This window comes from Pistacia vera, unplaced genomic scaffold (genome assembly GCF_008641045.1).
Source record: "Pistacia vera cultivar Batoury unplaced genomic scaffold, PisVer_v2 Contig802, whole genome shotgun sequence".
In the NCBI taxonomy this organism is placed as follows: Eukaryota; Viridiplantae; Streptophyta; class Magnoliopsida; order Sapindales; family Anacardiaceae; genus Pistacia; species Pistacia vera.
This window is the reverse complement of record NW_022196671.1, coordinates 151,374-173,279: the sequence shown is the minus strand read 5'-3', so window position 1 is coordinate 173,279 and position 21,906 is coordinate 151,374. Positions and strand designations below refer to the sequence as shown.

Sequence of the window (21,906 nt, the reverse complement as noted above, 5' to 3'; positions counted from 1 at the left end):
CATTTTTTTATTTTTTATTATCGGGAAGTGTTCGAGTCAGCTTACGTGCATCTCAACTAGTCCTCCAATCCTGAACCAAGCTTTCAATACGGGATAGGTCTTGTGGTCCATATTCCGTTTTGCATTTTAGTATCTTTAAGTTTGAATTTTTCCAATTTCATATTCATCGAATTTTAAATTTTAACATTTGAATAGTGGATACAAATGTAATTCAATGGCTTTGGTCCACTTATTATCTTTTTTTTTTTTTTTTTATAGATAATTAGATGTGTTTGGACCAGTTTACATATACTTCAACTAATTCTCTAAAATCTTAAAATTAATGATCAAATAATCATATAATTTTTTGTTGTTTTCTAATCTTTAAAATGGATTTGACTGGAATGATGAAAAACGAAGACATTTAGCGATTGAAGAGACTACTTATCATTTATCATTACTCATACATATCATCACTCAGCATAATAGACAAATATTCAACTTCCTTTTTATAACTAGAAATTTCTATTCTAATGACTATATTAGAAGTTTCGAACTCAATCTAAATTATGCAGTTTAGGATTACATTATCATATGTATGGTTGGTTATTTTTTATTTATTACTAAAAAATATCAACAATATCTCTATTTCTCATTTAAATATGAATATTAGCGCTTTTTTTTTTGTTTTTAAATGAAAAAGGCCAAAACCCCTTACCGGATTTAAACAGATGACTTAATGCCTTACCATGGCGTTACTCTACCACAAATTTTCGGTTGGGCTTGGGTTTGCACACCCACAGCGGTAGCCATCGAATAATACATGCTATCAGCCGAAGAAGTAAGAATTAAAATTAAATATTGGGTCAAATATAATTAATTTTGGAACTATTTATACTACTAATTATGACATAATTTTTATTACTAAAAATAATATAAATTAATATTTTCCTTATGATTCATAATAAATAAATAAAATATTTATCTTGTTGAAGAACTACTGTGATGAGAATGGTATATTCGAAGTGATGAAGTAACACAAAAATGCATGGGAGAGCCAGATGTTATTACTTAGAGCAAAACTAATAAAAGCATAGATATGCATCAACCAGACTTTGATTTTTTACAACACTTTATGTTATAATCAACTAAACAAGCTATGGACTTAAGCCATAAAAACACCAAGCTTAACTCTTCCCACCAAACTCTTACTGAGGATCTGTCGATCGTATTCCATGCCGCTTGAAAAATTCTCTAAATCCATAGCAACTGAGGTCGTAATTGAACTGAATATTCAGAACAAAATAAATAAGTTATTACATTGGAATGAAATAAAAAAAGGAGAAAAACTTTATCGACTTTCATTGAGGAGTTTGATAATTACGGGAAGACTAGTACAATTTGAACAATACGCAGAAATCTTCAAAGTAAAAGAAGTTTCGAATAGATTTTTATGAGATTTTAAGGTATCATTGGGACGATTTCAGAAGACATTTATGATAATTCAGAATTTCCACTGGAATTTTTTTTTTTAAATGAATCTTAAAATGAAAGAGGTCTATCAATATTTTATCCAAAAATAAAATGAGGTTTAATAAAATTTGCTCATAAAAATAAAACAGAATTCATAAAACTGCTTCAAGGAATTCTTTTAACTAAAAAAGCACAAACTAGCTCTAACATTGCCGAAGCATGTTCTTTATGCATGTTAAAAGGAGCAGCATCACCACAAAGGCACAATCTTGGGTCAAAAAGCAGCAAATGTAAATGAACGCAACAGAAATCCGTAAGTAAAGTAAAAATATAATCTGGAACTTACTGGTAGAACTTTTACAGAGTATTTCGTCACATTTGGATCAGCACCCTTTCCTTGGTTAGATGCCTGCAAACGCATATACATTATTGACAGAAGCTTCAGAGCATATCAAGAAGGAACTAAAATGGCACAGAATTTTAAGATGACAAGTTGGTAGCAAAATCCACAAGGGACAATCTGAATGAATTGCATACAGTTGCATTATATATGGAAAGAAGAGAAAATTTCACTTAAACTCCTTATCATTCCTCTCATATAACACCATCACAAGGATATAGAGACATCACTAACTCCTAAGTCACCTCTCTCATTATTGCATACAACATGACTCACCCCCCATGATAATCATTGCTATTATTAGAAACACATTCACCCACAATGTCCTTAAGACTGCCTTCCTCGCATCAATACTTACACTACTTGTATAGTCACCAAAACCTTCCATAATACCAATGAGCATCAAGTTGCTAACCAACCATTTTGTACAGAATAATCGTCACTAGTAATTTATCATTCTAAGAAAAATCTGTAAATTAACCCAATTGAAATACATACCATGTTCACTAGAAAATAATCATCTAGTAATAGCCACTAATCCTATGCGCGCTTAAAACAGGAGCTAGAATTCCAACACCGGCTATAATAAAATATATCTAAGATGAGTGTAAACATTGTTGCTAAAGTTTCAAGTTATAAATTTATGCACTTTATGAAGAATAATTCCTTCATTCTCAACCCACAAGTTTGTATTGTTTTTAACATGTAGGCAGTTGATGAAGGCATGGATAAGTAAAATAAGAAAGGAAAGACCTGAAGATTCTAATAAAAGTAAGAGTTACAATACTTGTTCTGGACTGTGAAATATCTCAACAAATGGATATTCCTTTCTCTGTCGTGTTAGACAGAATCCGGGATACTTTGGACACTCAACCTGAAACAAACCAACACCAAACCAAAGATTATATGAAACTAGTTAAAAATGCTAAAATAAGCTGAAGAGGATGAGAATTATAAGTGTTCATAAAATATCTAGCATTGCTTGACAAGTGAAAGACGAGATGAGGGGGTCCTATAGCATGTGAAAATGAAAAATCATATGCTTCAGTGAAACAACTTTAAATGTATACAGTGCACACAAAATTACTTGATTACATAAATCATACAATTGAAAAATCCTCACACACATCTATTTCCTCTTTTCTAATCCAATTTCATACTGAAGAATGTGGCTCCGTGACTCACTCCAATTATTGAGGAGTACACAATATATATAGCACTCTTCAAGATCTATATCATGTTATAAAATAATACCTCTCTCTTTCAGAAGATGATAAAATCATAAACAACTTACACGCATAAATTTTACATGTGGATAATACTCAGAAGCAGCTTCCTCCAAAACTCGATCAAGATGTTTGGTGTAGTTACCCCTGATTAATTAAAATGATCAGTTACATCCACAGTGTTATGTGTTTATTAGAAAAATAAAAGATGGTAAAGGAAGGTTAATTAATTCCAAATCACCTAATGGTAAATGCAACAACCACAGGATAGCCTTGATGAAGGAGTTGAACAAATTCACGCTCTGATGTAAAATGAATAACACGCGACGGCCCAAGATCTTTCGGATAACCAGTATAATACCTTTAATTTTCAAAAATAACATGTCAATTTATATAGAACTATAAAAAATTATAGAAGATAAAAAGCTAACGATGTCCAAGAAAATAAATATTCTAAAAGAGGTTGCATACAACACCACCGTTTCAATTTTTACAGGAAGATTAAATTTAAAATTTATATGCCAGCAAAGTTTAAAATGGAAAAAACAAAAAAAATTACATGAATAATTCTAGGAGCATGTAATACAATATTTTGAATACTAGAACAACACAAAACTATTATAACACGGGATTTATTGCAAAAGGTAAAAATTTATAATCATTTTCAGGAATATAGCATAATATTTGACTATCATTCAGGCATGTCGTTTTCCAGCTCAAAACATGTTATCAAAAATAGAAGAAAAGAACTTCCCTGCTATATTACTTATGAAAAACTCAACTAATAACTGGTACATTATTCAACTAAAAAAAAATGTGGAAATATTTCACATAAAAGGATACTTTAATAGCACTAAAAAAATAAAAGATAGCGGAAATAAAGTACTGTTCATACTTGCAGGTTGTGCGAAGATGAGTGATCATTCTATTGAAAAATGTTGGCTCCTCCATTAAATTCCAACTTCTCAATTATCCCGCTACCTGTATCAAATGCGGAAATGGGTATAAATTGTTAAGAAATGAGTAGCGATTCATACTTCTGAATTTTTTTTTTTGAAATTTCTGATTCAGCCAGACATGTGAAGCCCCATTGTTTGTTGGGACATTTTGTCAAACAGGTAATACACAACACGAAAAAGTTGATAAACTGAATTGATTGAAACATTTAATCAAACACATGGCATGCATTGTATAAGTGTCTATAAAAAATAACCCGCCAAAACAATTTGCCTTCTAAGTACTAAATATAAACATTTAGCACAGACATAAAGTTTAAAGTCTGCAATTAAAAATAATAACAGAACCCAGCACTCAACAATTTGTTTGTTGGACTCCGTGGGCACGAGAAAATAAGTGAGTGAACCTTTTTATGATGAGAGTAAGGCTTTGATATTGCAAGCACAAGTATGTGCAGCTAGAAGTAAACTTTTAGAAAGGGTGACTCACACTTAACATTCTATAACTAGAACAAATTACACTCAACTCCAGAAACTACAATTTAGACTATTTGCAGTCACAGGTCATTGAAAGTTAAATGACGTTTGTGTCTTGTCTTTAGAATCGTGCTCTGTTCAAAGGTGGTCTATAAAGTTACACACGTGTCAAAGTAGTCAAGAGTTTGTAAGCAATTTGAGTGTTCGAGATTCTTGGATGTTACCCTTTTTTTTCTTTTTCTTTTTTCCTTTTAATGATGAAGGATTTTCGAATAAGTTTATACGTACTTCAATTAATTTTTTAAGACTCTAAAATTATCAACGATTGAGTAAGAGTTTTAATGATTACCCCTATTAACATTTAAAAAGAGATTCGAATTCAAAATCTCTTGAATAATACATCTAAGAGTCTTTATCAAATCACTCGACTATTCAAAGGTAGTTTATTTTATAACTTTACAACGATATTAGGATGGTGTTTATATTTTGCTAAGTTTGATGATCAATTGAGAGGCTTATGGCAATGTATCTTCATGTCATGCCCTTGAATTTAATCTACAGCTTCGTTACTATTGGGCAAGGCGAAAATTCCAAAAACATTAACAAGCACAACTTTCAACGATTGTACAACTGGTTAGAGCTCATGTTAATGATCATAATCACTAATTTTCATAACAAAATCAAATATTTTATCAGCATTTGGGTGTTGAAAAAAACACTTGATAGGTCAAAAAAATGAAATCAAAGATGATGAAATTTTGGAAAATGCAATATCTTGTATACTTGGTTTCTCTCATATAAGAGAAGAAAGTGGGGATTTCGCTAGATTTTAAATTTAAATTTTCTCTTTTTGGTTCTTATTTTTGGATTACTATTTTCATTCTGAATTGGTTTTCAAAGTGGCATAACAAAAAACCAAATTGCCAGTGAATTCAGCACAGGCTAAATAAAAAGGCTCCCAACAAAGATATAATTGAAAATTTGAAATAAAGAAGAATTCTGCAAACACCATATTGAAAGCAGATTTATATAAAATCACTAATCTCATTAGCAAAACTTATGAGTGGAAGAAACTGGGAGTCTCCCCCTTATACTAGTTTTATCTTTACACCTACTCCACATATATATTTCAGACAAATATTATATTTTGCCTTATATCTTATCTTATTGCCACAGATTACAAAGAATATTACAAGCATACAAAGTACTCAACTAACATCAACCTCCTCCATCTCAATCTCCATCTCGATCTCTATCGCCAATATCCCTGAGCTATAACTGGGATCTTTACCTTATGCCCTCGACTACCTTTCATGAAAATTTCTCCGAAACTGTATGTTCCAGTCACTGTTCTAACAGTGAGTGTCACAGAGAACTTACGCGATGCACCAGGTTTCAGCGTCATTGCTGGAGGGTTGACATCGATGGCAACGGATGGTTGCATTCTGGCAGTGATCACATAGGTTTCTTCCTCTGCGACGTTTGTGACTGTGCGAGTAACTGTTTGAGACTTCACAAGATGAGATACGGTGATCGATGGAGTGTTGAGATTTGATGGCTGGCCCATGGTGTAGTTGCAGGGTAAATTCGTGTAGTTCTTTATCTCATTTTTGTTGATACCAGGTGTTGTGCACAAGAACCCCAAGTAATCCTCATAACCTACGAAAAATATTCCTGGGCTTTAGAAGTTGATTGACATATTTGCAAGATGATTTGCCAGAATGATCACTGGAAACTCTAGAGCATTCCTCATCATAATTATAAAGGATCTAATAAACAAGCTTACACTGTTTCACTAATATAATGTTAAAGTTGATGTTGTCACCTGGTTTAAGTTATCAAGTATCCAAGGTGTAAAGCTTAAGGAATCGCTAAAAAAGCAGCCTGGATGCTAATTAAATCCAATACCTACTTACAAATAAAATAGAGGTTAAATAATTGCTAACAGAAAATGTTCCCAATGTATTTCCTTACTGTTCCTATTCTAGTTTACTCTTCTATCAGGTCGTTTTGGCAATGTGCCTAGTCACTATTTTCAATATCCAAGCCCTTTGTCATCTTCTAAATTACATCCACACTTAAAAGACAGTAACATTTGAAGCACATTTCAGAACCCGAAGTTTTTCAATTACAAATGGTTTAATAGTCCTCTTTATTTCTTATTAGTTATTATTGTTTGTCATTATTATTGGTGCTATGACTAATCCCGCCCTTGAAGCAGCCTACTGACTTGATACTTAATGACATAGACAAACACCTTAAGTGTTTAGCCACAAACCAATAGCTAAATCAATCTACTGTTTAACGTGTTAAAATCAAATTCAGTTTATCCCATCACTTGCCTTCCTTAGTTTAGAGGAACCATATATTGTTAGGTTTATGTGGGCCTTAACTTGCATCCGGTAGACCAATCAGAAATTGCATAAAAGGGAAGAAGAATAAAACCTGCATCAAAGACAAGTCCAGGATCCAGGGCCGCTCTAGGATTGACATGACCAGTCCCATAATCAAAAGGTGTAGCTTTAACCAGCTTCATGGCTTCTGTTTCAGAATATTGTTGTGCTTGAAGAGGCCTTCCAGCTCTGTCCAGCTTTGTTGTTGTCGTCATCAAGGCTGATTTTATAGCGGCAGGGCTCCAATGAGGGTGCTTCTGCTTTATAAGAGCAGCTATACCAGCTATATGTGGTGCAGCCATGCTAGTTCCAGAGACCAAGGCAAAACTTTCTCCTGCTCAAAAGTCAAAGCAGACAATTGCTTAAAATTTAAGAGTTTTTGTCCAAGTGTAACAAAATCCTCTTTCACTAATATGCTTTTTAAGTTCTTACGTTTGATAGCCAAGAATACAAGAATTAATTAGAATTGGATCCATCTTACCAACGAAATTAACTTCATCCGTTCCATTTGGAGACCAAGCAGCCCAAATAAGAGAACCAGGTGCCAGAATATCTGGCTTGAGAAGATCTGCATCTTGGAAACTGAAATCCTTGATATTGGGCCCCCTAGCAGAGAATAATGCTACCTGCGGTGCTGATTTATGAAGAATAGGCATCAAACCATCCCCAATAGTACCAGTAGCTTTGAAACTCCTCACTCTTCCAGTCCAGTCTCTTGATGTCGAAGTGTTGTAGTAGTCTATAAGATCCTAGAATAAAGATTTCCAAGAACCAAAAACATGAGACTCAGGAAAAACATAAGCCAGACAAATGAAAAGTGAAAGGGGGGAGAGCATGGTGCAGTGCACCAAGACCAAAAGGCGCTCAGAAGAGCAACAAACTAATATGGTGACAGGTTCTCGTTATTTGATTGGGTTAAGCTAAAATACAACCGAGACATTCCAAAAGTGAAGTTGAATGGAACAGGAAGACTAGTCTAACTGCAGGTTTTCTGCTCTTTAAAAATTTATTGTTTTGATTCAGCTCGCTTTTTACATGAGAAAAGCTCATGCCAGCCTTATGCCTGTTTGATCAGGAGTTTATATGGCATCATCAAAGGCAGATTGAAATATATTAAAGATACTGGCCTCCTGGAAGAGTGTAATAACTGACTTAGCAATATTAACAATGCTTGTCACAGAATTGCGACCAATATCCATAATAGAGAGTGATCAACTTATAAAAAATATCTATGAAGAGAGGAGAAGAGTTGATAAAATTACCATTGACTTAGAGACATCTATTATAAGTATCCCAGGAATACCAACAGGAACAGGATCAAATTTTGTTCCAGGGGAAACATTTTCCACAGCAAGAACAAAGCCAGCTGCACCCAGGCTTTTTGCCGTTTCTGAAACTTTCTTAATTGATGCAGTACCAACAACGAAATTGAAGGAATAACCACAAAGAAGAACGTTGCCCTGAACCAACTTCCTGTTTAATAGTTCGGGTCTTTGGCAGTCAGAGGGACCGTACTTAACCACAGAAGAATCAAGAAGAACATCATTTGCAGCAACCAAGGTGAATGTTCGATTTGGATGTGTAGCAGCTGTGGTAATCCATGAGAAAAACAGCTTTAGAAAAGCAGAACAAGTAAGAATCAAGAACCTAACAGCCAGTGATTGGCAATCATTCAGCCACCATGTTCATGAGTGTGCATGTTTGTGTGTGTAATGTAACTATCCAAATCAACAAGCATGTTATTTATAAAAGGATATCTATTAAAATTGCTTCAAGATGGACATGAAACACACAGCTCAACTCAACTCAACAAACAAAACTAATGAGTTCCACAAGGGCCATATGCTATATCGGTGACTGTTAAAATTATTCATAAAATTGTAAAGGAAAAAGAAGTACTCCTATGTTTAATGATTTTGCCTGATGACCCTGAATAGTCTTGCTCCAAAGAAATGGGAAACTGTCAAACTGGTAAAGGTATGGCTTATAAGCACTATGAATTATGAAACCACATGGAAAGTTGATGAACCACAGTAATATAACAGCACCCCAATATGGTAGTTGACTGGCCTATGTGATTGATACTACTGTGTAAAGATATTAATGCATATAACTTATATTCATCTAAACCCTTTGAATAGGAATTCATGCAATTAAAAGTATAAATAATAATGATAAACTAGAAAAAAAGTATGTAACCCAAAGGATAGCAACCAAAGAAGAGATTTACTCAAAGAGACTGAAGACCTATTGAACACAGAAATAAGCTTAATAACTTCCAAATTAATCTGCACCTGTTATCCCATGTGAATGGGACATATAACTCGCAATAAAAGCTATGTGGCATATTACCAGTTGAACTAAATTCAGTGGAAAAAGAGGTAATACATGGCGTAGTGGATCTAATAAAAGAAAAATGATATTAAAAAGCTGCATCAATTGACAATGTCACGAGTATAAAGAAAATAATAAAAAGTGAGGTAGAAAAGCCATGATGCTGGTCTTTGTGCTATTAAATGCCTCTCCTCAAGTTTTATGAACAGCTTCTGTCTATTTATTTATTTTGGGAAGAGGGAGGTAACAGACATCACAATGATGAAACTTACGGGACAACCCAATTCCAGCTAAAATTTTTCCATTTCCTAGATTCAGATGGTTTTTGTATCGGCGATCGTCAATTGCAGCTGCGACAGATGCTATCCATGGGCTATAAGACACCAATGTTTTGGGGAAAGGACCTCCATTACCAGCTGCCTGTGCAACAAATACGCCTGCTTTCACCGCAGAAAGAAGAGTGGCATCAAAAGGATTTAAATATGTGGTTTTGGTAGTTGCTGGAGGACTGTTTGGCCCTACTGAAAGGCTGAGTATATCCACCCCATCGTGAACAGCCTGTTAACATAAGTATTCTCAATTTAAAATATATGCACAAAGATAGAACCACCAATAAAACACAACCAAAAATTAAATATAGAAAATTAAATACAAAGAGGTATGTATTCATAACAAATTGATAGCAGGAAGTACGGCACTTCATCACCGATCAACCGAGAGAGTCGAACAAAAAAAATAAAAAAAAAAATAAAAAAAAAATAAAAAAACAAGAGCAAAATATTTTGACCATATGACATAGATATTCAGAACTCACTGAAAATATCGAAACTACCGACTGTTTGTCAAATGTCAATAAGCAAAAATAATGCCCATGTACTGAGAGATATATTGCCAACTAAAATATGACAATGCAATTATTTAAGGCGTTGATTGTATTAAAGAAGCATGAAACACAGATGAATTATATTCCCTTAACTTATAGTTTATATCACAAAAGAAATGGAGATAGTAGTAGTACCAACTTCTTGTGTGATTCAGTAACGAAATAATAACGAACCTGATCAATTGCAGCAACCACATCAGCAACAAAGCCTCCAAAAAGCCTGTAGAGAGCCTTGTACACAGCAATCCTGAACTCAAATAATTTCGGTCATCTGAAGTCTATGGAAAGATTGTGCTAGAAGATTGGTACTGGAAAACTATCACTTTACAAGATTATTAATCCTCACCTGGCACGGGGCGCCATTCCACTTGCTTTACCAAATTCATGGCCGTGCATTCTAACAGGAATACCATTATTTCCAGCTGCAATAGCCGCTGTGTGACTGTTTGGCAGTGACACAAAGAATGGTAAATGACATAATTTAACACACTTGCTCAAAGTTCATAAAAAGAAACAACAGCTGTCAGTTTTGCACCATGTCTTTAAAATCAGTCTTAACATTTTTTATTTTTTTTTTTAACAGGAATAGTAATGACATTACACTACAGCAACTAATCAAAGAACATATTACTTTCAATCCAAGGCTTTCAAAAGAACATTTTAGGAAAGAAACGCAAGAAGAAAATGTTCTCGTTTTTTAGCTTCTGAAGTTAACTTTGTTCCCTAACCCGCTGTCTGTACCCCCTGCCTAACTAATTGGAATGATTGAATGGCCCCTTCAACTAAGATTTTTCAAGTGCACACAAAACTAAGTACCAAAAATATATATTCAACTTGAACAACTTCCGATCAAGAGATAAAGCTGTTGCGAACTAATATATGGCAGATACAACCCAATACGTGCAGCATGAAAATATCATAAGAAAAAAGAATTGACTATTTTAAAAAATCGCAATTTAGTATTCATGTCACACAAATCTACTGTAAATGAAAACTTGGAGTCGAATAAAATGAACACAAATGCAACGTAGCACAGTATCCATTGAAATTGACATTGATGAACAGTAAGGCATCTAACCTCCCATGTCCATCACCATCCATGGGAGAAGCAAAATCAATAGCAGGATTGAATGCCTTAGCTGCTATTGCAGCTTCAGCAAAATGTTGAGCACCAATGATTTTTCCATTGCAGAAGTCCTTCTTAGTATCAGGATCAACTTCACATTTTCCTCTGTACTTTGGCACAGGCCCATATGGTTCAGTATTGTGAGTTGCAAAACTCGGATGGTGAGGATAAATTCCAGAATCTACAAATCCTATCACAATATCTTCACCAGCCCTATCAAAGCCACCTCCGGTTGGCCATACTCCAGTCGGTAGCCCCAAAAACTGGGGAGTGTGTGTCGTAAGTTTCCTTACCTTCCAATCTCTTTCCACAGATTTCACACCAGGGGCACGTCGTAGGATTTCTGCCTAATAATACAGTGAGATAATGTTAAAGGAATGAGATTGCAAGATGAAAGAATATACATAACCATTAAACTGTTTAGAGCTATTTAATTCAGGATTTGAAAGAAGAAAGTACAAGAATGTGTATTCCAAAGTTTTCACCTGTTCAGGAGAAGTGTGAACGGCAAAGCCGTTTATAAGATGCTTATAGCTGTAGAGCTTTTTGTAAGTCCCATGCTCAAAAAGCAACCCAAGAAGCATATCATGTTTCTTTTCAAGATGACTGGCATAGGATGTCACAAATTCACTGAAAGAAGCATGGATGAGGATGAGGGTGAGTGAGTAATAAAGAAAATTTACAATTTACTATCCACTTGTTTATTTCAGAAAGAAGAAAGATTACGATGTCAAGGCTGTATGTGATACAGGACATTATGAAACAGCACCCCCACTCTTAAATAACAAGATTAACAATTTAATAAAGAAAATTCAACATATACACAGTGAATGTGGAGCAACACCCTTGTTATCCAACTTGATACCAAAATCCAGCTGATGATAAACAGGGGTGGATCTTGCGTGTGTGTGTGTGTGTGTCTATATATATATATATATATATATAGACACATATGTATTGTTAAAAACCTAATAAAATAAAATTTTAAAACTCAAAGTTAAATCCCTTTCCAATATCTATCTAATCTTCCCCTTTTTTTAGAGTAATATTATATTTACAAGTTAAATAACAATCTCAACTATATAAATCGATTTGACACTATATATATAGACCATGTGTCTTGTAAAAAACAAAATATAATAAAATAAACAAGTTAAATCCCTTTCCAAATACCTGTGTAGTCTACCCATTGGTTTTTGAGTAATATTACATAGTTAAAATATACAATCTCAGCTTTATAAATTGATGTGGCTCTATACACAATAACATATCATCAATTTTATCTATCACTAGCAATGATACAACATTGTCACCTTCAGCAATAAAGCCAGGATTTTATTTTAATGGGGACAACTCAAAGAAAAAATAATTAAAATAGTAAAAAATTATTAATAGGAAACATGAAAGTTTGACTCTATAATACATCAAACCTCATTAATGAATTTTCATACACAATAATTTTGTATTTATTTTATGTGTTTGATTAATTACAAAAATGTTTTTCAAAGATTAATTACAAAAATGTTTTTCAAAAATAAAAATAAAAGTGCTGTTTTAAAATATACTAGATATGTATTACCATATGACATAGGTTATCAAAATAGCTTTCAAACTTTTTTTTTCTTTTCCCAAAAAGCTCTTTACTATAAAAATACTCTCAAATCAGTATATGTGCAATGAAATTATCATTAATCCATCAATCACAAAATTTTATTTTATGCTTAATTCTTAGAAAATGAACATAACCCAAAATATCTTATTTATGAATTGAAGTAAGAATTCATACTACAATTTTGAATAGATAAAGATAAATTAGGTCAAAAGAGAGAAAAAGTAATTTGAGAATCATAATATATATAAACATTTTTGTTGGTGTACTCTATTCACTAGATCAACAAAATAAAGAAACAAAATTAAAATATATTTGAGATTTCTAAAAAACCAAATAAAGTAAAAGTGGCAACAGTGCTGGGATTCAGGCTATTTTGATGAAATAAATAAAGGAATGCTAATGCTGAAACACAGAATAGAAGGGTTTAACCGAAATTTTTCCAAGCTCAGTGGGGGCATGACCCCCACTCGCCCCCAGGGGCTCAGTCCTTAGCCACATTAGTTTACACAATGAAGTTTATTTAAATTGTAAACTTAGTACTACTCTTGCATTACCCATCAAAAACTACAAAACTTTTGATGATTCTCAGTTGTAGCTCCTTTCCCCAGTCTCCTTAGGAAAACACCATTTTGCTCCAACTAAACCTAAATCTTAAAGAAAATATCACATACATTAAACATATTTATTATAATTTATTACTACATGTTGTAAAATGTTATTACTGAATTAGATAAGATTTTGTTGTCAAAAGTCATCAGGAATTTGAATTAGAACGTAAACTATAAACCTGCTATTATATGTTTCTATAAATGATATACATATAAATTTCACCTTAATTTCAATAAAAGCAATAAATTCAATAGTTAACTTTAATGATTGATTGGGAGTGAGATGCCTAAAAATTTTGATTCATATTTTATAATAAATCATTCATCTTTCAAATAAAGGCAGGTACACTCTGAGAGACATCAATGTTGAATTTTCCTTTTTTTTTTTCTAAATTTCCATGTTATGAGTGACAATATATTTAATGAGAAAATTAAAAAAATAAGTGAAATGAGAAAAATTTATTCCCACCTGCCACCCAAAAAAAAGAAAAAAAACCTCAAACTGCCCCTGATGATGAGTGGAAATTCACCCAGCAAAGATTACAAGACACATGATAATGCATTTTAAGATTTTGGAGGGAAAAAAATACTATGTGTAGTCCCTGGTTTATGGCCACATAATTATATGTATACTCTTGTAGAGGTGCCAACCTATTTTACAAAATAAAAAAATAAAAAAAAAAGGCAATTTCTAGTTGTTTCAGTTATTCAGAAAGCATTCACTTAAAACCATCACAATAATTTGAAGATTTTACAACAAAACCTCGCTATAATTTGAGAAAACAGAGCTCATGAGTGTCTACACACTAGAAGACAACAGCAAAAATAATAGTGCATTTGGTAGATCGGTTTTAAAAAAAAAAAAAAAAAAAAAAAAAATACCACTACATAAATTAGGAAACATAAAGAGTTATCCAATTATCAATAAGCAACTAACTTGTTATGACAATTAAACATTTATCCAGAGCTGTCTACAGAGGCTGATGTTCAAAGTGGACAAGGAAAGGTCTCCCCCCAACTCCGTAACACCCGGTTTCTAATTATTTTCACGCCTAGTTAGAGCTTGCCAAGACAAAAATTTGACACTATTGAAAACTCCATAAAGTCAATCCAAGATTAGACAAGGCCCAACACTGTATATTATCTCCAAAAACATCATTTTCAGCACAAAGATCTCACAAAACAAGACCCCACTAAGAAAAGCTACAATCTTCATTAAAAATTCCATGAATTATTAAAAAGTTCCCGACATTTCAAGCTGGTTAGCATATGCAAAATGACAATAACAACAAAAACTTCAAGTGATGATAATGGTATAGGGTACCTGGTCCGGTCTATTTTCTCATCAGATTCCACGGCAGTGGCTTCGAAACCATTCTCGCCGCCTTTGTAACTTATAATAGGCTCCCCTTCAACCGTCACGATATAAACCTCCGCTCTCGCAATAATCAAAACAGAGAATAACATAAATATATTTATGCACATAATTAACTCTATCGCCCTCATCTCCAATGATCGACAACAACAACAGCCAATCTCAGCCGTCCACGAGATCTGTTCATCACAGTCACAAACAAACAAAAATATATAAGCCAATAATCATATCAGAAATACTGATTTTCCGCCACTTGATCAAGTAATAAGAAAAAATAAAAAATTCTTGATTTTCTGAACTCACCAGAAACAAAATCAGATTGCTGAAAGACTATAAACTGAAGTTGTTAAACTATAAGTAAAGTAGCTCGAATCACTTTAAAAAGTAAAAATAATAATAATAATAATAATAATGAAAGAAAAAATTGAGCTGCTTTGAACGAGGACTGAAGAAAAGAATAAATGACGAAGAGAAGCATTCAGATTGAGAAAGCGAATAAAATAAAGATCAGAAAAAAGCAAAAGCAAGAATGAAAGCTACAATAATAAATATTAATAAAAGCAAATGAACTCACCGAGAGGCGAAAACGAATGAAGGAAAAGCTAGCGAGAAGGGCGGATCAAGTAAAACGACAATGGCATGAGGCGTTTCGGTGGAGAGAAAGAAAAGAGAGAGAGGGAGAGAGAGATCTAGGGAATCACATTTGGATTTGGATTTTGGAAGGCTTTAAAGAGAGAGAGAGAAGGGAAAGTTGATTGTAGTTGATTGAGAGTGAAGAGATCAGTGAGTGAAAGAGTGAGAAGGTAGTTAGGGTTTTTTTATTTAGAAAAAAAGAAAAGAAAATTATTTTTAATTACAGACAGAAAGCCGAAGATGATGGAGTCATATTCATGTGGAAATCATTATTAATTATGAAGTTGCATCATTTAATTATTGTGTATTTTTCTATTATTATATTATTCCCTCTCTACTTTATTTTTAGATTAATGGATTACTAATTTAAGGGGTAGTATTATAATTTCACACTAAAATTTATTAAAGTAGAGTTAATTCAACTATTAATATGGTAAATATAAAAATTTTCATAAATTAAAATGGATTTTAAATAAAATTTAAAAAAAAATTACATACAATCCACAAAAATTTTGATTTTAAACAACCATCTTAGCAAGTAAATAAGTGCAACCAAATGGACTATAAAACAATTTATATAATTTAATATTTGAAAAATAAATAAATAAACTATTTTATAAAATTAACATTAAATTAAAAATCTAAATATCCAAGATACTAATTTTTTTTTTAATCCATTATTCTTAAATATGCCTTACACGGTTTTGAATTTTTTTAATTTTTAAAATATATATTTGTGATTTTGTGGGTAGAAATTTACAATGAGAAAAAATTTCCAAATATTGTAAATGTAAAACATGCCATGGTATCGAAAGTCAACTCTTTCATTGACTTTAAAAATTAAATATATTTTTTTAATAAGATTTTGTGGGTAAAATTAAGAAATAAAAAGAAAATTGATCTCATAATGTTATCCTATCGGTAGAGGCAAAAATTAATTATTATGGTGTTTATTATTGTCTAGGAATTAATGAATTGATTATCTTAATTAAATAATTGATTATATTATCTTTCAAGATTAAGAGAGAGGGAACCGGGAACATTGGCGCGCAAGCTGTCAGGCAGTTTATCTGAAATGACAATATTGACCTTATATTCCATTCATGATGATACAGAGCACCTGAGGACCCGACTGGAAACTAATTTCCTTTCTGTTTGCCTCTGCCGCGTGTCCGCTTTTAGTTTCCGTTAGTTATTTAAAAATTTGTTATTTAGAAACTTTGACTCTTTGAGCATAAATTGACGTGACATAAATATAATTAAAAAGATTGGATTTAATTTAAAAATATAAAATATTTAAGAAGTCTATATTAATTGAAAGGTTTTAAAATTAAATTTCAAGAATATTATTTTTTATATATTTCAAATGATTTTTTTTTTTAATTTACAATTCCACTTCATCGATATTGGGTTTCTTTAGAATGGTGCACGGATCTGTGCTCTATAATTTATAGAAAATATAAAATATTTTATAGGATCAAAAGTATAATAATTTATGGGACATTTTAGTAGTCATCTACGATGAATTGATAGTTTAAGATATATTAGTGTAATTTATAATAAGATATAAATTTTTTGGTAAGTAAGATTTCTAAATTAGTTTATACATAACTCAATTAATCTTTAAAATCTATTAAACATAATATAAATTCAAAAAATCAGATAAATCACAATTTTATTGTGATAGATGGCCAAATGTTTTAATCTATTATTTATGATAATATATTTTACAAATAATTATTAAATATGCAACATTAAATATCATTTTTTTACTCTCACTCATGGAAATAGATGAATGATTGAGAGTTTTTCTTATTTTAAGTCAAAGTTTTAAGGAATAACAAGATTTTAATTAACTCTCACATAATTATTGGGATTACATGAATTGAGAGTTATGTAATTCAAACAATTCTTAAAACTCGATAATGTTATAAACAAATGCTTTATTAGGATACATAAGAAATTATTTTAGAATTTCTTTTTAATTTCTTGACCATATTTTTAAAGTTTTTGAAGAAATTGTTATCATTTTCGGAACAATTTTTATAGAAATTTATCCTTAAAAAACACAAGTTTGAAAAATACCATTAAAATTTTGTTAATTACAATTAACTTTGACAGAAAAAAAAATTATAAAAAAGAAATAGAAGCACTTAAACAAATAATGAAGAAAAATATATTAAAAATAAAAAAATAAACTGAAAATGTTTCTAAAACATAGTTTAATTTTTTAATTTATTTTTCTTGATTATTAGTTTAGGGACTAATAATCTTTTTTCCTTTTTTTTTTTTTAGTTTTTTGCATATTAGAATTTGTGTTCTCTTTTCATCTTTTGGAAAGTTTATAAAAACAAAATCTTCTCAAATCAATAATACACTACCTTGTTTTTTAAGTTAAAGAAAAAATCATATATTAAATAATTTACCTCTATTTTTTTTTTTTTTTGAAAATTTATATTGAATAACTCATTTTAAAGTTTCAATTGATAAATATAAATAGACCAAAATTATCATTTCTTTAACTGAAAAACTAAAGTGCTCAATAGACAATTGTCATGACCGAGGATTATGCTTTATCTTGTCACCTTCGGGCTCGAGGGTTTTCTCCGCGCGTCGAACACGTCCAAGGTATTGTCTATTATAGGCCCTTCTGACCACGTCTTCTTCGGCTCTCATGTTACTTTGTCAAGGTATAAGTCTAATGTTTAAGTCATAAGAGGCGTTCACAAGGTAAAGGGACCACGAAACTAAACAAAGTCGTGAGTGTGAATGAGGCGTGGCTAGAAGGACCCATAACAAATAATACATTGGACGTGTCTGATATGCGGAGAAAGCTCTTAAGCCCGAAAGTGGCAAGAAAAAAGATAGTCCTCGGTCGTGACAACAACCGATAAATATTTTTAATCAGATAAAGAGTAATTTGGTCTAATGAATACCAAAATTTCTTAATAAAAACATTTACAAAAGAATTATTTCTCAATTCATATAAAAAAAAAGTTATTAAATAAATTTCTATTTTTAATTTTAATTTTATAAATTATAATTTCCTGTTTTTGTAAAAACAGACAAAATAGTAAAAACGCGTTGCAGTGTATGATTCAGTGAGGGATGGAGAATTAGATGAGTGTTGGCGTTATCTAAAGGTTACTGTCGAAACACATGTGACGGTGTCCCACCAAAATTGCCGTGTTGTTTATACAACACATGTGACATTTATGTGGCCTTACTTATTTCAAGATTCCCACTTCATTATTTATATGAGTTTCGCACTACTTCTCTATCACTTTCTTCACCGTGTTTTTTTTTATATCATTTAAGTACTTTTAACATTTATTTCATCTAATCAATTTCTATTATTGTAAAAACCTATAATTAGATCAAGTTGGACACTTATGTACACTACTATTTTAAAACTCTAATTTATGATTTTTTTTTTTTTCTATACCAGTGTTCCAAGCCAATTGCGCACACCTTAACAATTATCGACGTCTATTGAATACATACAAACCCAAATGACCAAGTAATTCATAAATTATGTGATAATGACCCCAATTTTGAACCTAAGAACTCAAAAATAATGCAAACCTCTTTAACCACTAGTCTAGCCTCTTGGGATCTTAATTTATGATCCTTTGTATTAATTACATGTCCATTGGAGATACATAAATCACACATTGTTAAAGGGTAATTAGAATCTTTAACTTAAATTGTTAAACAGTTTAAAATTCGTGCAATTTATTATTTTAACATATATATATGATTTAGTAGAAAATCTATAATATTATATGTACGTAGTATTATATTATTGATATTGTAACACAAGTTAATACATGAATTTCACGTAATTATTATATTTGATAATTATCAATCTCATTACCACCTTATATTAACACTAATTATTAAATACAATAACTACGTGACAATTCGTGTATTGACTTACGGGACCATATCGATAATATTATTGTGGTACCATAAATAATTTTCCTTTAAATATGACATCTTATTTTTAACTACTAGATGGAAAATAATTTTAATTGATATATAAGTTAAAAAATTTAACCTCATGATCAATAAATAGAGAATTATTTTAATGTTGAATGCAAAATACGTTGTTTTTATTTTTATTTTTTAATTTAGTTAAACATTAATTTGGATTTTTTATTGTATTGTCGTTATTAACAATAAATATCAATTAGTACTTCAAACTAAGAAAAATGGTATCATTTTACCATTGCGGATTGAAAGGATAAAGGAAGTAAACATGTCTTTGTCATAAAATATGTAATTCATTTTAGGGGTGACAAAGCTGGTTTGCCTTATCTTTTAGAATTGTGGTGCCTCTATCATTTAAATGCCTAGAATCATTTGGGTTTCTTTTATTAAAAAACTTATAATTTTTACTTTTATTTCTATATATATTTTTATACATTTCTTTATTGTTTTGTAGTGGTAATATAATTTATAACATATTTAGTTAATCAATAATCCTTTAGTCAAGATCATGTTTTACAAATAAGAATACAATGACGATTAAATATGACCTTAATATAATTATATCAGTACGATTTTAACTAAAAAACATCTATCATCAATACATTCATGCATATCACTTATTGTTTTTTCATAACAACAATAAAAAGCAAAATAAAATTACAATATTGTACAAATGTGATACCCATAATATATCCAGAGTATAATGCCCGAAAAATACTCTATTAGGTACTAATTTTTATTTTTGATTTACATAAAGTTAAAAAAATCAAAACTTAAAAAAAATCAAAATTTACATTATAATTATTTTTAAAAAAATTAAAGAAATAAAAAGATCAAGATGTTATTCTCGTTGTTTATCTATATGTTCATTTATGACCATAGTCAAATGCACGAGGGAAGGGATTGAAATATCTCATAATGTGTACATGTATGAAGAAAAAAAAAAACTTTAAAAATATGGAATTGTAAAATATATAGAGCTAATTAAGAAGATGAACCTAGAAATCTATCAACAAATAATATAGGCTTAAGTCAAGGAATTATTTTCAAGTCTTGACTTTTTATGGAGAAGGATTGATTTGCTAGTTGAAAATGATTGATTTACTAGCTACAAATTTATGTAAAGCTCGTGAAGATGATTGATCTAGTTTTCTTTTATTTGATATATAGTTGATATCAAAATATGCTCCAAGATGTAGTGAGCTAGGTTGAATATACACTTGACAATAGTATAATGGGTTAACTGCAAATGGTTCATTTGACAGTCAAGAAAGTTTGCATCCTTCATGGACTTTCTAGGTTCGAAATTTGAGATCATATATCATATTTGTGACTTACATTAAAAATATTAAGTTTATAAGGTATTCAATTAGCCTCGAAAATTAGTCGAGATGCGAAAAAAATAGTACAATGGGTAGAAGTTGGGGGATGCGTACAATAACAAACATGATTGACTAAAAATAATAATAGGTCTAGTTAATGTTAACATTACAAAACTATAACCACACTCGTATATATAGAAGGATCTTAAAGAGACTTAACGAGCATTTAAATCCAATATTTTGCCACTAAGTACTAAAGAAGGATATAAGGAGAGGGCTTGACATCCTCCATTTGGGTGCAATGAAAGGAAATGGAAGATATCAATATCCTAGTAATTTATATAAACTAATTAGATAAATCTAATGATATAAAAACAAATATCTAATATATAGTTAATGCCTTAAACTAAAATAAATAAGTAATCTTTTAAATTAAAATAACTAATGAAATAAATACAAAATGTTTTTAAATTTTATTAAAATATTTGTTAATGCCTTTATGTGTTTGTAATATTCATATCAAAAGAAAAATGTTTTTATATGTTTACTTATATTGCAATATTGTTTTCAAATAAGACAATATGTCAAATATGTTTTCATTTTCTCGTTTCCAAAATATTGTTTTCAGATCATGTCAAACATATTTTTATGTATTTATTTTTAAAATACTGCTGTGAAACAAACATACTGAATGTGTTTTTTCATTTTATAAATAAATCATTTTTAATATAGTAAAAAAAAAAAAATTCAAAATGAATTCATAAAATTGACAAGCCCAACATTTTTACAAATTTGTTTGAAAATTTCTCTTCATTAATGACTTCTAATGGAGGTTAAGCAGAATTTTTTGCCAATTCTTGAACATGCAGGGTGTTGGTATTTTTTTCCAGACGAAACCTAAAGGAAGTTGGTACTTGGTATTATTATCTTAGTTTATACTAAATTAAACTAGTTTACCCACCTACTGGTAGTCCAACGTTAAAGGTGAACCAAGGGGGCTGCACAATCTTAGGTTCGATTCTCTGTTGGATGTAAATATAGTATTTTTATCTATGATTTATTTGGGGGTTATAACAGTAAGTTGCTGTAGGATAGCTCTCCTTGAGAATTAGTCAA

At 30.9% G+C, this 21,906-nt stretch overlaps 2 protein-coding genes across 4 annotated transcripts; both read right to left on the bottom strand.

The window, feature by feature from the left end:
* Positions 1 to 1,024: 1,024 nt before the first annotated feature.
* Positions 1,025 to 4,499, bottom strand: LOC116117298. 2 transcript variants are annotated; one of them, XM_031403334.1, is made up of 7 exons: positions 4,442 to 4,499; positions 3,974 to 4,059; positions 3,320 to 3,439; positions 3,147 to 3,225; positions 2,640 to 2,726; positions 1,799 to 1,861; positions 1,025 to 1,265 (listed from the first exon to the last, which is right to left on the bottom strand). In XM_031403334.1, exons 2-7 carry the CDS (start codon positions 4,027 to 4,029, stop codon positions 1,188 to 1,190), a joined length of 483 nt encoding a protein of 160 aa, XP_031259194.1. In that variant the 5' UTR covers positions 4,030 to 4,059; positions 4,442 to 4,499; the 3' UTR covers positions 1,025 to 1,187. The 2 variants fall into 2 exon arrangements, with proteins under 2 accessions (XP_031259194.1, XP_031259195.1); XM_031403335.1 differs by lacking the exon at positions 4,442 to 4,499 and adding an exon at positions 4,395 to 4,413.
* A 1,023-nt stretch (positions 4,500 to 5,522) lies between these two features.
* Positions 5,523 to 15,656, bottom strand: LOC116117290 (subtilisin-like protease SBT2.5). Of its 2 annotated transcripts, none has more exons than XM_031403320.1 (11): positions 15,417 to 15,656; positions 14,792 to 15,021; positions 11,733 to 11,877; positions 11,200 to 11,594; positions 10,468 to 10,563; positions 10,296 to 10,368; positions 9,511 to 9,796; positions 8,167 to 8,492; positions 7,386 to 7,653; positions 6,957 to 7,238; positions 5,523 to 6,170 (listed from the first exon to the last, which is right to left on the bottom strand). In XM_031403320.1, exons 2-11 carry the CDS (start codon positions 14,971 to 14,973, stop codon positions 5,764 to 5,766), a joined length of 2,460 nt encoding a protein of 819 aa, XP_031259180.1. In that variant the 5' UTR covers positions 14,974 to 15,021; positions 15,417 to 15,656; the 3' UTR covers positions 5,523 to 5,763. The 2 variants fall into 2 exon arrangements, with proteins under 2 accessions (XP_031259180.1, XP_031259181.1); XM_031403321.1 differs by lacking the exon at positions 15,417 to 15,656 and adding an exon at positions 15,146 to 15,226 and having other exon boundaries at positions 5,764 to 6,170.
* Positions 15,657 to 21,906: the final 6,250 nt, after the last annotated feature.